Source organism: Plenodomus lingam (genome assembly GCF_022343315.1).
Source record: "Plenodomus lingam strain CAN1 chromosome Unknown contig_23, whole genome shotgun sequence".
In the NCBI taxonomy this organism is placed as follows: Eukaryota; Fungi; Ascomycota; class Dothideomycetes; order Pleosporales; family Leptosphaeriaceae; genus Plenodomus; species Plenodomus lingam.
In genome coordinates, this window is record NW_027093940.1 from 1,547,934 (window position 1) to 1,561,231 (window position 13,298).

General features: G+C 54.3%; 3 protein-coding genes across 3 annotated transcripts; all 3 read right to left on the reverse strand.

Moving 5' to 3' along the window:
* Positions 1–172: 172 nt before the first annotated feature.
* On the reverse strand, positions 173–7,043 carry IAQ61_006269 (uncharacterized protein). Its single transcript, XM_003835657.2, has 6 exons — positions 6,332–7,043; positions 5,642–6,055; positions 5,426–5,549; positions 5,049–5,360; positions 4,090–4,949; positions 173–4,031 (listed from the first exon to the last, which is right to left on the reverse strand). Exons 2-6 carry the CDS (start codon positions 6,048–6,050, stop codon positions 727–729), a joined length of 5,010 nt encoding a protein of 1,669 aa, XP_003835705.2. The 5' UTR covers positions 6,051–6,055; positions 6,332–7,043; the 3' UTR covers positions 173–726.
* A 2,934-nt stretch (positions 7,044–9,977) lies between these two features.
* On the reverse strand, positions 9,978–10,445 carry IAQ61_006270 (uncharacterized protein; the record flags this gene model as incomplete). Its single annotated transcript, XM_003835655.2, has 1 exon — positions 9,978–10,445. The coding sequence occupies one exon, from the start codon at positions 10,443–10,445 to the stop codon at positions 9,978–9,980; it is 468 nt and encodes a 155-aa protein (XP_003835703.2).
* A 925-nt stretch (positions 10,446–11,370) lies between these two features.
* Positions 11,371–13,000, reverse strand: IAQ61_006271 (uncharacterized protein; the record flags this gene model as incomplete). The annotated part of the gene is made up of 3 exons (XM_066097117.1): positions 11,371–11,650; positions 12,084–12,570; positions 12,913–13,000. The coding sequence occupies 3 exons, from the start codon at positions 12,998–13,000 to the stop codon at positions 11,371–11,373; spliced, it is 855 nt and encodes a 284-aa protein (XP_065953109.1).
* Positions 13,001–13,298: the final 298 nt, after the last annotated feature.

The following is a 13,298-nucleotide window of genomic DNA, read 5'->3' on the forward strand; positions in this document are numbered from 1 at the left end:
GGTTCAATATGGCTGGTAATGGGAATTCCGGTGTGTATCATAATGTACAAGCACCAACAGTCTAAACAGACGTATCTGCAAGACAACACACGCTGACAATCTTGGGCAATGCATAACCAGGCCCCATTTCCTAAAAGGGTTCAATACGCAACTACGATGAAGAAGATGTATATAACGCTCCAATGAAGTGTGCTTCCTTCCTCTTGTTCTTGTCCCAGCACAAAACAATAAACCCTTTTACCAACTTTGTCCGAAGACCCCTCGTACTCCCCCGTCCTCCCACTACACGTACAACCTGCGACCATGTAACACCGTACAAGTCCAAGCCACATATGCATCTCCATACGCAACCGCCAACGACTGTTTCAATCAGCCCAGCGAAAAAAAGAGGAAAAGGTACGAAATGGTATCAACAATTCCGCCGCGAAGCGCATGGAAGATAGTTTTCCGATCCGAGTCTTATACGAGAATATTTCCCACAACAAACACACAACGATCCGCTAATAATACTTCCAAAATGAATACCAAATGCTGTGCTATGAGAAAAATGCAGTTAAGAAAAGAAAACGAAGGTATACGAAAAACGTATAGCACGGGTAGGGCGGGGGGCGGTTTGTAGAAGATGCAGGCAAAAATTCGTCAGGGTTCGTCTCAGTGTGTAGTGTGATATGAATTACGATAGGTACAGTAGTAGCGGGAAATTAGGAACGGTGATGACATGACAGCCTAGATCATGGGAGTTTCGCCAGTAGACTGATACACACCCTGTTGCAAGTAGTTTGGGGGCATATTGGCACGCACTTCCTTTGGATGCTTGTAGAAAGTATCCGAGGGAGGAATCACCTGCTCCATGGGCTGGGGTGGAGGAGGCGGAGGCGGCGGCATCTGATTAAAGTACGACTCGGGATTTCCGCTATCCGCGGGTGGCGAACGAGTATTGACATTGCGGGGATAGGTAAACTCTGGCACGCTCTCGTACGGCGATCGGTCTGCGCGTGTGACAGGGGGAGACTTTGCGCGCGTGGGGCCACGACTCGTGCTTCGCATGCGTTCGGTGACGCGTTTGAAGGTCATACCCAGATTCTCGCTCACACTGCCTCTGCCGCGGCGGTGCGCGTGCGGAGAATTGGTATTGGTAGTAGGAGAGGACTCCAAGGGCTTCTCCTCTGGGCTTCCCTCGATGGCAATGTTGATCGTGGCCATACCGTTCATGGCAGTGTTGACGCTAAGGTTGAGCGGAGGTGGAGGTGGAGGGGGTGGAGTTGCCAGGTGCTGCAGTTGCGAAAGCAGAGGAGGTGTATTGTCATCTTGCTCGATGATGACGACCTGGCTCTCATGTATAGTCTCGTCGATACTGGCCGTAAAAGGTGGAGGACTGATGCGTTTGTAGTTGGTTTGGGGGAGTACTTCTGGTGACGTATTCTGCCGCACATGACCCCGTCCATTGTTCAAAGAGGGTGGACGGCCTACGCTTGGGTACGTCTGCGATTGTCCGAAGTTCGAAGACGGCAACAGATCCTGTGGTGGCGCCGACATGGAGCGAGGAGGCGCAATAGGCTGACCAAAGGTAGTAGCTGGAAGTAAAGGTCCAATATCATCCTCGGGTGTTTTCTGTGGTTCTCGCATATTCTGTATATTGTCGGGTATGGTTGGAACTGCTGGAATATCATCTTCTGGATTAGGGTCGGCAGTCATGTAACGTGGATGACGCATCGCGCGTGGGTTCGCTGGCAGGCCGATTGGTACCGAGGTCGTCGAAGTTCCAGCAATATTGGAGCGATTGGTGGGTGAATATCTCTTGCTAATCTCCGGATCTGCGGTTTGACTCCGCTGGATCGGGTCCCGGTACATGGTAAGTGTGTTGAGCATGTCTTCGGTGTTGGATCGTTCGTGCGAAACAGGACGGAAAGCGAGCTCACCCGGATGAGGGATCAAAGGCGCTGAAGGCCGTCTCGCAAGGGACAGTCTTCGGTCCTCGAGCTCTTTCGCTGCCAGTGCCCGTCTCGTCATGGTCGTTGGGCGCAGATGTGATGCGCCCGACCGACCAGAGGTCACAGAGTCGGGCGACCAGTCTCGAGCGTTTCCACGCGTCCGGCTGGAAGCTCGCAGGGCTGGAGTAGGCCTTCGACTCGCGGAGCGTTCACGGGCTGTTTGGCGGTCTGGGGAGGCTTCACGACGAGCGGCTATGGTAATATCTGTTGGTCGGCGACTACGGCTGCGATGGCGATGGCGGATTGGTTCAAGGTCGACAACAGCATCTCCATCACGGTGCATCGGCTGGGGCGAGCGAGGGGAGTTGTCGCCACGCTGAGCACTGCGCCCACGATCATCCGCTGGACGACGACTGGAGGCGCGACTGGCACCCTTGCTGCGAGCTCTTGCAGTGCCATCTGGAGACTCTGTACGGCGAGGTGCCTTGGATGAAGATCTTGTCTTGCTGACGCCGTGGCGGGCTCTGCTACGCGTAGTGCGAGTGCTCGCAACAGACTCAGTGGCAACTGGTGACACAACGCTCATCTTATAGAACCTCTCATCGTCAAACGGCTCCGTGTTGGTTCCAGTCTCTTTATTATTGTTAGAGTAGAGGCCGGCGTCTTCTGGAGACATGGGGACCGGGGACGACGGGGATCGCTTTGCGGGGCGAATGTACCGGATACCAGAGCGTCCCCGGCCTTGAGATTCCTCGCGAGTGCGACTACGGGTACGTGCTGTGCGTGAGGCTGGTCTCTCTTCGTTCCGTGAGCTGGTCCGATTTTGTGAATAATGGTTGGCCTCGTCAAGACTGCTAATGTACTGGTCGATGCTGCGTGCCTTTGCACTCTTGATGCTTTGCCCTGTCAACGGCGGAGTTAATTTATTACTGTACGCACTCCCCAATCCATGGTCCACCACTGTGTCTTGGACGTTCAAATGGAGCTCCTGACGATTGCGACTTCGAGAACTGGTGCGCGATAGACTTCGTTTCTCCTGTAGGTTCTCGAAAACGCCGACGGCAGGGGAAGGCAGATGCCCTTCCGACTGATTAGGATTGAACGTTGTGGCGGACAAGACAATGTCTTTGGATCCACTTGTGGCTCGACGTGTGGAGAAGGGAAGGGTCTCGGCCTCACGACCAACATCATCAATGGCTGTACGTGGATGCGATTCGCCACGTTGTCCACGGTCGGGGATGGCCAGCGAAGCCAAGGCTTGATTGTTTGTTGTCGATCGGCCAGTATCAGATTGAGAGGGATATCGTTTCCGAGTGTAGGCACCAGGTGTGGCAGTCCTTGCAGAAGACGGCTCTCTTGAGGCGTCTCGAGGGCCTCGCTGCCCGAGCCAGGCGCGGCTGCCAACAGCCGGACTAATGGCCGACTCTGCAATGGGAGTGACGCCAGCATTCATGGGTGTTTTCTCTTCATCGTCACGCATGATTTGCCTGGGCTGGGGTCCTCGCGTAAAATCGGTTACCAGCTTGAGCGAAGCCATTCTGGCTGCGACCCTGCTACTGCCAATACTGGGTGGTGATAGCGGTGGACTAAGCTGCGAGCCAAGGAGAGCCTGCTTTTGGGCGGAAAAGACAGCATCTTGGGCCCGAGGTGAGAACCATGGTTCGGTAGTCTCGAGGCCCATGCAGGAGAAGCAACGGACAGCCAATTCAGCTTTGCCGTGGGTGACCGAGTACTCTCCCCACTTTCTGACCAAGAACGATTGTCTCTGCCAGTCAGTAGGGACGGTGAGACAGGTCAGAAGAATGGCCTCCATGTAGTATTTGCGCGAAACATAGACCTCGATTGCATCATTGTGCTCCCCAAGGCCCAGGAGAATGGCGACAGCCGGATGAACATCGCCCTTTTCCAGAAGACGCTGAACAAACGTCTCGCCCACCTTTTTCTGTGTGCTCTGGCCCACATTGCACAAAGCCAAGAGCATCCAGTCGGAGGCTGTCATTGACTCTGAGCCGACCATGGAGGTCAGTAGGTCAGCCCCAGACTCACCGAGCCATTTGGATAACAGCACTGCTGCGGCAGCTCCAGACTTGTGGCGCGCAACTAGGAATATCAGCTCAGCTCAGCTCAGCTCTATTACACGGCCAAGGCCCAAACTTACGTTCGTCTCGAATGAGTTCTTCAATATCATTGTCCCAACCGAACACGACCTTGAGCATGTTCAGCCGGAGGTCATCTGGAGTTCTTTCTGGCCCAAGATCCGTCGGCCGAAATGGCACATCGCTCAGTCTTGCTTTGGTGAAGGGAAAGAGATCCATGGGTTGATCGTTTCGTGGTTCCTCTACCCTTCCGGTGGCTTCTCTGCGCAAAGGCACTGCTTGTGAAACATGTCTTGACGATGTGGCCGACGAAAGTGACCGAATGGAGATGCTTTCACGTGCCGAAGTACCTCCTAACGAAGAGGTGCCTGATGAGAAGACCGTTCTACTCCCTCCCGAGCTCTTGGATGATCGCACGGAGCCGTACGAGGGCTTGTCGTACCGATAGCGGGGCGCACGACCGCTTCCCGATGATCTCGAACTTTGAGAGCCCCTACTCGATACGGGACTCAAAGGACCAACTCTGTCGCGTCGCTCTTCTTCTAATTGATCCATCTCTTGGGCAATCTTTTGCAAAGGCGACATTACCGCTGCCTCGCTGTCACTCATATCGGAATCAGAAGGTAAATGCGGCGCTGTTCTCGAGGGTAGCGCGGTCAGCGGCGTTTCCATCTGCTGCCTTTGCTCATCCAACGAGCTTGGTGGCGAAGGGGGAGTGTTTGCAGGAGCATGTTGGGCGCTCGCTACCATGGTCGCTGGACCATTACTCGGGTTCAAGTCGTATTGTCGTATGCTCGAGTTGCGGCCAATGGTGAAAAGGGTGGCGGTAGGGCCATAGTTGCAAATGGCAGCTATGCCATCCGCTGTTGGAACCGACTCGTATGAAACTCTCTTGGTGCGTACGTCCCAAGCGCAGGTTTGCCTGAAAAGCGCAATGTTAGCCACCGGAAGTGCTCAAAAGCGCTCCCAGTCCAACGCGGTCGGATAAAAAAAAGAAAGGGCAGAACTCGATTGAACGTACCCTTCGGAATATTGTACGATACGGCCATTTTTGGACCACGCGAACCAGCATGGACCCGGTTCTCTTTGCTCTTTCTGGTTCAGGACACGAATCACACACGGCGCATCGCCACCGTGTGCAGCCTTGGGAACACTCCAAACTCTCAGGTCTCCATCTGCCGTTTGGGCGGCTAGCATCTCCGACTTTTGCTTGGACGAGGAGCCATGCCAGGCTAGTCCGGCGAGGGGGGAGGGGGCTCTCGGTGTCGTGAGCGTGTGCAGGATGGTAAAGGATGGCTGGAGGGTGGCAATCAAGATGGAGCCGTTGAGGTACCTGCGCATTGTGCCTATGGTCAGCCGTGCGTGTGATGGGTCGGTTGGGTTCAGAGCAGCACCTACCCAATCGCGAAGGTCCTGCAGTCCGTCGCGGGGGCCAAGGCGGTAATGGGATCAAAAATGGTGCGAGCAGAGAGGTGCTCGGAAGTCGAAGGCTCAAACAGAATGACGTTGCCTTGTGCATTTCCTGTGGGACAGGTTAGTCGAGGAAGTCGCATGAGGCTCCGGAGGAAGTTGGACATGGGCTTCCTTGCCTCCTGCCACAGGTTCCCAACCTACCAAAAGCCACATTGCCATTGCGCATCCAGGCGGCCACTCTGATCTGCTCATACGAGGCAAAGCGAGCGACCTCATCGCCGGTGAGCAAGTCCCAGACAATGGCAGTCGATCCTGCATCATACGAGACTACCAGACGGCCGGCTCCCCTTTCGCTCGTGGTGTCGACGGAGATCCAGGAAACATCTTCGCGGTGTCTGGTGAAGCGTCGTTCAATGGCCAATGTGTCGTGGTGGAGGCATAGAATCTCATTGCGTTGGGCGTACAGCAGGAAGGAGCCGGTGGCGGCACAGGGCTCAAAGGCGAATTCATCTTGTCCCGGGGTAGGCGGCTTGGTGAGTTTGACGTCTGTAGAGCGGACTGAATTGCTTTTGGCGGAATTGGTTCGGTGTCGGCCCATGCCGGTAGACATGGTGGCTGCGGCTACAGGTCAATTGGTGGTCAGAGGGGGGTCAAGTGCAACGCGGCGCATTACGAGACAGGGCGAGAGGAGTAGTGGGTGGGTGGATGGATAGATGGATGGATGGATGAATGAATGAATGAATGAATGAATGGACGGAACGGATAGAGAAGGAGAGAGTGAATACGGGTGGGGGGGGGGGAGGGTAGTAGATAGGATGACGAGATGTAGGCCAAAGCCAAAAGCCAACAGGAAGCGGCACAACGATCAAAGGGGGAAAAGAGGCAACTCACGGTGAGATGCGCGCTAAAGCTGTGCGCTTCTGACAGCGCTCTTCCACGGCGGCTGGCGTATGGCGGGCGGACAGACAAATGGTGTGTTGCGCCCCCGCACCGTCTTTCACGCAAGGATTCAGGGTGGATGCAGTGGAGTGGGGAAATGGGCAAATGGCAGTATGGGCTGAAAGGGTCTTTCCTCGGGGCGATGAAACTACATGTAGCTGAAAAGACAGGCAGACAGGCAGGCAGGCAGGCAGATGGACAGACCGGCCGGCTGGTGGACAGACAGATGGACAGACTGGCAGATGGACAGACAGACAGACAGCCAGACAGACAGACAGACAGCAGGACAAGGGCAAGACAGCGAGGAGGGAAGAAAGGAAGAAAGGAAGAAAGAAAGGAAAAAAGGAAAGCAAGCAAGCAAGAAAGACGAAAGCGAGATTTGGGGAAAAGGCAGACTGGGGTTCTTGTCCACCAAGTCAACATAGGCGCTTAGAGAGCGAGCGACTGGTAGGCTGTAGCCATGTATCGTGCTCAGAATAGGACGACCAGCATGCGCTCCTAGTGCGTGATGCAGCACAGCACCACCACCACCACCACCACGACTACCACGACTACCACGACTACCACGACCACGACCAGTACCTGACCTTGGAACCCCCAGCACTCTTCTCACCGGTGACATGTTCATTCCCCCTAGTCACCAGTGACCACCAGTGACCATGAATGACTATACGACCGCCCATTCACCCCCATTCACCCCCCATCACCCCCCATCACCACCACCCACCCCATGCCATGCCGGGAAATGAGGCGTCAACGGGCTGTGCTGTTTGCTCTCATTTGCTCTTGCACGCTGCTTGGATGCAACCTGTGAGAAGAGAGCGACAGACTGCTCACACGACGGCCCTGGGTGTTCGCGTCTATCTAACCAGGATGGCGCCTCTGTCACTAGCCGGACATGGCCGCTGATTGGCTGTCCTGTACGGGGCTAAAAGGTCGTCACATCTGTTACCGCCCACCTTGGGCCGGTCCGAAACCCCATTCCTTCTCTCTTCCCTCACTCTCACTCTCACTCTCACTCTCACTCCCTCTCACCGTCGCCCTCTTCTTGCTCTGCAAATGACTCTCTGTTTCGCGCCACCTCCCCATAATCCTCCCCATGTCTCCTTGCCCCTGAGACGGTCAATAGGGTACCTATAGGAGAGTAGGAGAGGGGACAAATGCAAGCAAGGCGGGAAATCGAATGCTGGGCTGGGTGGGAATGGGCTTCCCCTCCAACGCATGGCTACCTGAAAGCAGTCTCCTCGTGTCCAAGCTTCTGCAACGCCAGCTCTCTGCTCCCGCAGTGCTCGGCACGGAATAGGTAGGAAGGTAGGTAGGTAGATACCATGTAGGGACCATGCAGATATCATGTAGGTACCATGTAGGTTCCATGTAGGTACCATGCACCATAGTAGGCACCATGTAGCCAACTTCATCCAGGTAGGTACCAAGTACTGTACTGTACTGTACCATGCTAAGTTGCACGCACACGCATTCAACCTCCCCTCTACCTTGTGTACTACCTACCGAGTAAAGTGGCATTCGGGGGGAAGTGCAGCCCAGATCCCCTGACCCGATGCCCATGCATCACAACCCGTAGAGTGGAGTTGGATGGTCCATGGTAGGCATAGTTCCAATAGTACCATGTTGTAGGTAGGTAGGTAGGTAGGTAGGTAGGGTAGGGTAGGGTACATACTCTAGTAGAATACCTACATGACATCGACGTCCCCAGTGCGTGGTTACTCCGACCATTCCATCTAGGTACCTACATCATGTATGTACTCTACTCCCCAAACCCCCAACCACTCTACCCAGTCACAGTCCTGCACCAACCTGTTACAGCCCGACCGATGGATCCAGTCGCACAGGGCCGACCTACCTACTATACCTATCTGCCTCTGCCTGCCTACCTGCCTACCTACCTGGCCAATCCCAACGCATACAGGAGGTGAGAAGAGAAATAGCGGTGATGACGCTGCCGGAAAGAAGAAGAAAAAGTTTCCGATGAGCGTGATTGAATCCTGGTAGCGAACTAGGTCCCCATCACAATTGTTCTCTTTCCTTTTCCTGCGCACCCGCCTGCGCCTTGGTCTCGCTTCCACTGGGTACAAGTCATCAAGATGGAAATGTACAATAGCATATTACTACCATCCATTCTCCTCCTTTCCTTCCTCTCACTCTTTCTTCCACCCCAATGTCTGGCCCTTCCTCCCCTCTTCTCCTCTTCCGTCTAGGAAGACATGTACAAATCATGAAACACAACCATCCCCAGCCTGGACAATGGAGCCGACCAACAGGTGGTACAGCACCTGCACCATCGTCCACACGCCTGCCTAGGTCCCAATCTATCTGCCCATCTCCCGTGTGGTAGTATAGGTATCGGTAGGTAGAGTACTCTAGAGTAGGTAGCGCGCTCGACAAAGCCCTGCAACGGCAACGGACGGAAGAATCCCCGCCTCCGCGACCCCCCTCGCTTAGGGAGTAGGTAGTGCACCTGGGGTCCTCTGTTCTGTCGAGGCCTTTTGATTGGCAGCTACCGGTAAGTATTTTTCGCCCTCCCACCGCCTGGCCCTCATTCAACATGCCTAACCTAATCTACCCATCTACCTATTCGTCCTGTATCCATCCTACCTGCAAGCAATCCATCACGGCACAATCTACCACTACACCTCACCGAGCTGGGGGCGCCACGCATCTCGCCACGCATCTCAACAATCACAATTTGTCGAATGTCATGGAGGTGACGACTTGAGTAGCCTATCGTTTGACCACCACGATAGATGCAAAGGGCACAAGCATAAGAGGGAATTATATCATCTTCGCTAACGGAGGTACCCTATGGATAAACGGGTAGGTTGGGGGGTATCATAAAAGAAAAGCAGAGTTGAGCCACAAGTAACCGTTGTAAGCCACGCTCATGCGACAAGTGCGCTATGTAGAATCTGTCCTGTTCCAAGACGGGGGGTATCGATGCTTCAAAGGTCAAAAAAAGGCGCCCAAAAAAAATTCCCAATCCTTCCTCCCATCCCGCTGTTTCCTACAGCCCTCTTTTCCCTCTTCCACAGGCAAAATGCGTGGCTGGGGTCTCCATGCCCAACGCACCGATCGCCGGGTCTGGATGCGATCTACAGTGCATCTTGCAGTCATACCAACGAATCTGGCGTTTTGGTACAACCGCATGCTGCCCCAGAGAGCCCCCCTCCTTCGAGTGAAGGCTATCACTAGAGGGCGACGTCGGTGTGGACTCCAACTCGAAGTAGTCATGCACGTTGACAAGTCGTGAATGCAACGTTGACTGCGTCTGACGGTGTGCGCGTTGTTGCGACTTGATGCTGGTTGTCGAGTGAGACCTATGATGCATGTCTCATTTCCATGGTTCCCAGTTTGGGTGGTCCATGGGGTTGGTGGCTGTCCAAGCTGGAACATCATGTGACGTGCGATTGGACGTGCCCCCATCTAGACGCGAAAACAGACGCGCGCGGGTGCACAATGACGATGCAAGTCGTATAGACAGCTGCGTTTGGGAATTAGCACTGTTGTACACCAGTGAACCGGTTGTTGGTGCTCCACCTACCGAGTCATGGCCATGGCACTTGCTGTTCGTACTGAGCTTCGTTCACTCGACTTGCTCGGGTGACTCTGAAATGGGCGTCATGGGCTTGGAGGCGCGACGCTGCTTGCGACCACTGCTGCGCCGACGCTCACTCTTGGTTTTTTTGGGTGCGTACAGAGGTGGCAATACGGGGAATGCTTGGGCCATGGGAGGCACTCGTGGTGGTGCTGGTGCTTCCTGGAGGAAGGGACAGGAGAAGTCGTCGTCAAAGTCCTCGCCGAAGAGATCGGCGTCGCTGATGTAGGAGGAAGGGGTGGTGCGGTACTCGAGCGAAGGGCCGGTCGGCCATGAGGGATAGGCGCACGAGGAGCCACGGGTGGAGGTTGATGATTCCATCGAGGCGTTGCTGCAGAGCGAGCTGGTTGGCGACGACATATTCCTGGATGAGATGGTGATGGGTAGCGATGAAGAGGAGGAGGAACGTGGGGAAGAGTCTGGGGAAGAGCTTGGAGAAGATTCGAAATGCATCATGGATTTGTGGGTGTGTGGTCGGTACGGCGGTCGGGGAAAATGCGATATGTATAATCTGTCGGACGACAGGTTCGCGGGTGACGGCTGAATTCGGCAGCGTCGGTTGTCACGATGTTAGCGGCGGGCAGGTGAACCGAGGCGATGATGCACTATGATGACGCGCTACTCTTGGAAAATACGGGACAGGGTTCCGACACTTGTTGCCGTGACTTGGATCGGTAGACAAAGAAGGCTCTAGTACTTTGGTAGTGGGTTGGTGGTGGTGGTGGTGGTGGTGGTGGTAGATAGGTATAGTAGGTAGGTAGATACGGTAGTTGTCGAGTCGCTATGGGTCCTTGACGGAAGAAGAGGGTTTTTTTTGTCTTTTTGTCTTTTCTTCTCTTCCTTTCTTTTTCTTTTCTTTTCGTAATCTTCTTTTCTGTCGAAAGTGGGCAATCTCTGACAATGAAGATGCAGGAAGGTGGGCGGCGTTAAGTATGTGTATGATAGCTCTATGGACAGGGTGACCGCCACGGGGCTTGTTGTTCCGAAGGGGTCAGAAGACGAGTCATACGCGCTTCTTGTACAATTCACCAAACGTGGGGGGCGCGGGAGTCAGTTGGAAAGTGGTGTGCGGCCAGAATACTATGTGTAGTAGATAGGCTAGTAGGTATGTAGTAGTCATGCTCGACTGGTCGACTGTTCGACTGGTCGACTGCTCAACTGGTTCGCTGGTAGGGTAGATGGACAAAAGCCCCCCCCCCGTCCACGTCGCGCCGCGTCGTGCAGCGAGCGTAGAAAGAGGCGGTCGCAAAAGGAGTCGGTGAGACACCGCTTCCTGTTCTGGCCGGCTACCATTGGCCGCCTTCCCATCCAGCGGTCAAGAGGCAGCTGCAGCCCTCTTTTCCGTCCGCTGCTCCTTCCTCCTTTCTCCCTTTCTCCTTCCTTATCCCCCGCGCCTGGGCCCTGGCACCCCCCAAGTACTATGCATGGCTTGCTCCCTGGCTCCTTCCCGCCCGCTCGCCTTGTCACATTGCGCACATGGGGAAAACGCTGGCGATGACTTGTCCACCAGCTCGTCCTTGTCTTGGTTGTCGTCTTCGTCGTCGTCGTCTTCTTCTTCTTCTTCTTCTTCTTCTTCTTCTTCCTCCTCTTCTTCTGCGCCGTCGTCGTCGTTGTCACGCCAGCGCACTGGACTATGTTGCTTGATCCCTGTTGTACTTTGTCTTATTCTCTGTGATTTGATTTTAATTTGTATATCTTGTTATTTTATTTTATTGTCTTGTCTCACCCTGGAGCATCACTTGCTCCACCCGAGACTTGAAAAAGCATGTGCTGTACAAGAGAGAAACCACGGCAGGGCCCCCGTTCCCCCATTCGCTCCCTTATCCTTCGCGCACCCCATTGCCCGCTTTGACACTTCCCACGACTCATCGCGGAATGCCCTTCTCCGCGAAACGTTAAAACACCGACCATGTTTGCCTTACGGATTACAGTAAGCTTACGCTGCGGATCCTGTGCACTCCCCCCCGAGTGTTTGACCCGGCCGCGGCTTCCTTATCCGGCAGCCGTTGGGCAGCTGAACCGGCACCGCCTGGGCTCTCCTGTCAACTGTGTCTTTGTGCCTTGTGTTCTGTGCCCTGTGTGCACGCTGTAAACCTGTCTCGACTCTCGGACGCTCGAATCTTGTGGGCAGCCACGGCATCCATAAAAGTTGGCTCGTGGTCACTGGCTGGCTGGCTGGCCATGGTCTGCGTCATGACCGTCGGTTGCAAAGCCAGTTTCCGATAGAGGGAGTAGGTATCCTTTCTAGGCCGAGCATACCGTAGGTAGTGTACAACTGTCAAGTACTTAACTCGGTGCTCGGCCACGTGCATGGCATCAAGCCCGAGCCAAAGTTGCCATGAATTCCGACATGGCCTCGGCATTCTTTCGCCTCCCGTCTTGTGCTCGTCTCGTGCCATGTAAGCCGGGTAGCAAATGATACACAATACGATAGATTGTACATGGCACCAACAAAGCACACAGTACATGTGGACGGTAATCTGGAGGGTGCACAGTACGTGATCATCAGCCCCCATAACAACAGGACATAGTACCCATAGTACCATGTATATCCATATCCTTGTATTGATACTGTCTAGTACTATAAAAGTTTCAAGACCATCTCAGGGTCCATGCCCCGTGTTTCCGACTCCCACCTTGAAAGCCGGGCTGGTGGTCTTAGTTCTAGGCCCGTGGAGATAGATGCCCCATCGGGACATGGCACACATGGCACTGAACAGTAATATCTACGGTGGGTAAGTAGGTAGACCACCAAAGAAGAGAAAAGCGTTCAAGTGTTACCATGTACAGTCGAGTTGTGCCTCCTCGAGTGGGATACCGGTACGGTATGATGCCTGCCAGCGTACCGTCTTACCTACGCCCGCTGCTTACGCAAGGCTGAGTCGAGCGTCTTACCACGGTGTAAATCAGCAGTCCTGGGCACTCGTGCCGTCAGCACACCATCTTCCTACCGTACTTGTCCCACAAGTGAATTCAGAGACATAGGCCGTTTTTAGAGTATGACTGTACATAGGTACTACCCCAGGCACATACCTACCTACCTAGAGTACCTCTACCTATGCTCTACCACTACCCCGGCTTGGATCAATTCAGCCCGCTGTCATGCCCACATGGTTCCTCATGAGGAATCCGGGGTTCAAACACAGTCTGTGCTTCCGTCCTTTTGTGATTGCCCCTGTACAATATACACATGGTACAAATTTATACCACAGTAGAGTACGGGGAAATTGCTGGGTCGCTCACATCCGACATAGTTTCCCTTTTGAGTTTCTTGAATCAAAGGCGAGACAGGACAGTTTGCGGCATGTC

Coding starts and splice junctions, on each gene's coding strand:
- IAQ61_006269 (XM_003835657.2), bottom strand. CDS start 6,050: ATGTCTACCGGCATGGGCCGACACCGAACCAATTCCGCCAAAAGCAAT. Junction 5,550..5,641: donor CAATGGCAATGTGGCTTTTG/GTAGGTTGGGAA, acceptor CCTGTCCCACAG/GAAATGCACAAGGCAACGTC. Junction 4,950..5,048: donor ATCGTACAATATTCCGAAGG/GTACGTTCAATC, acceptor TGCGCTTTTCAG/GCAAACCTGCGCTTGGGACG.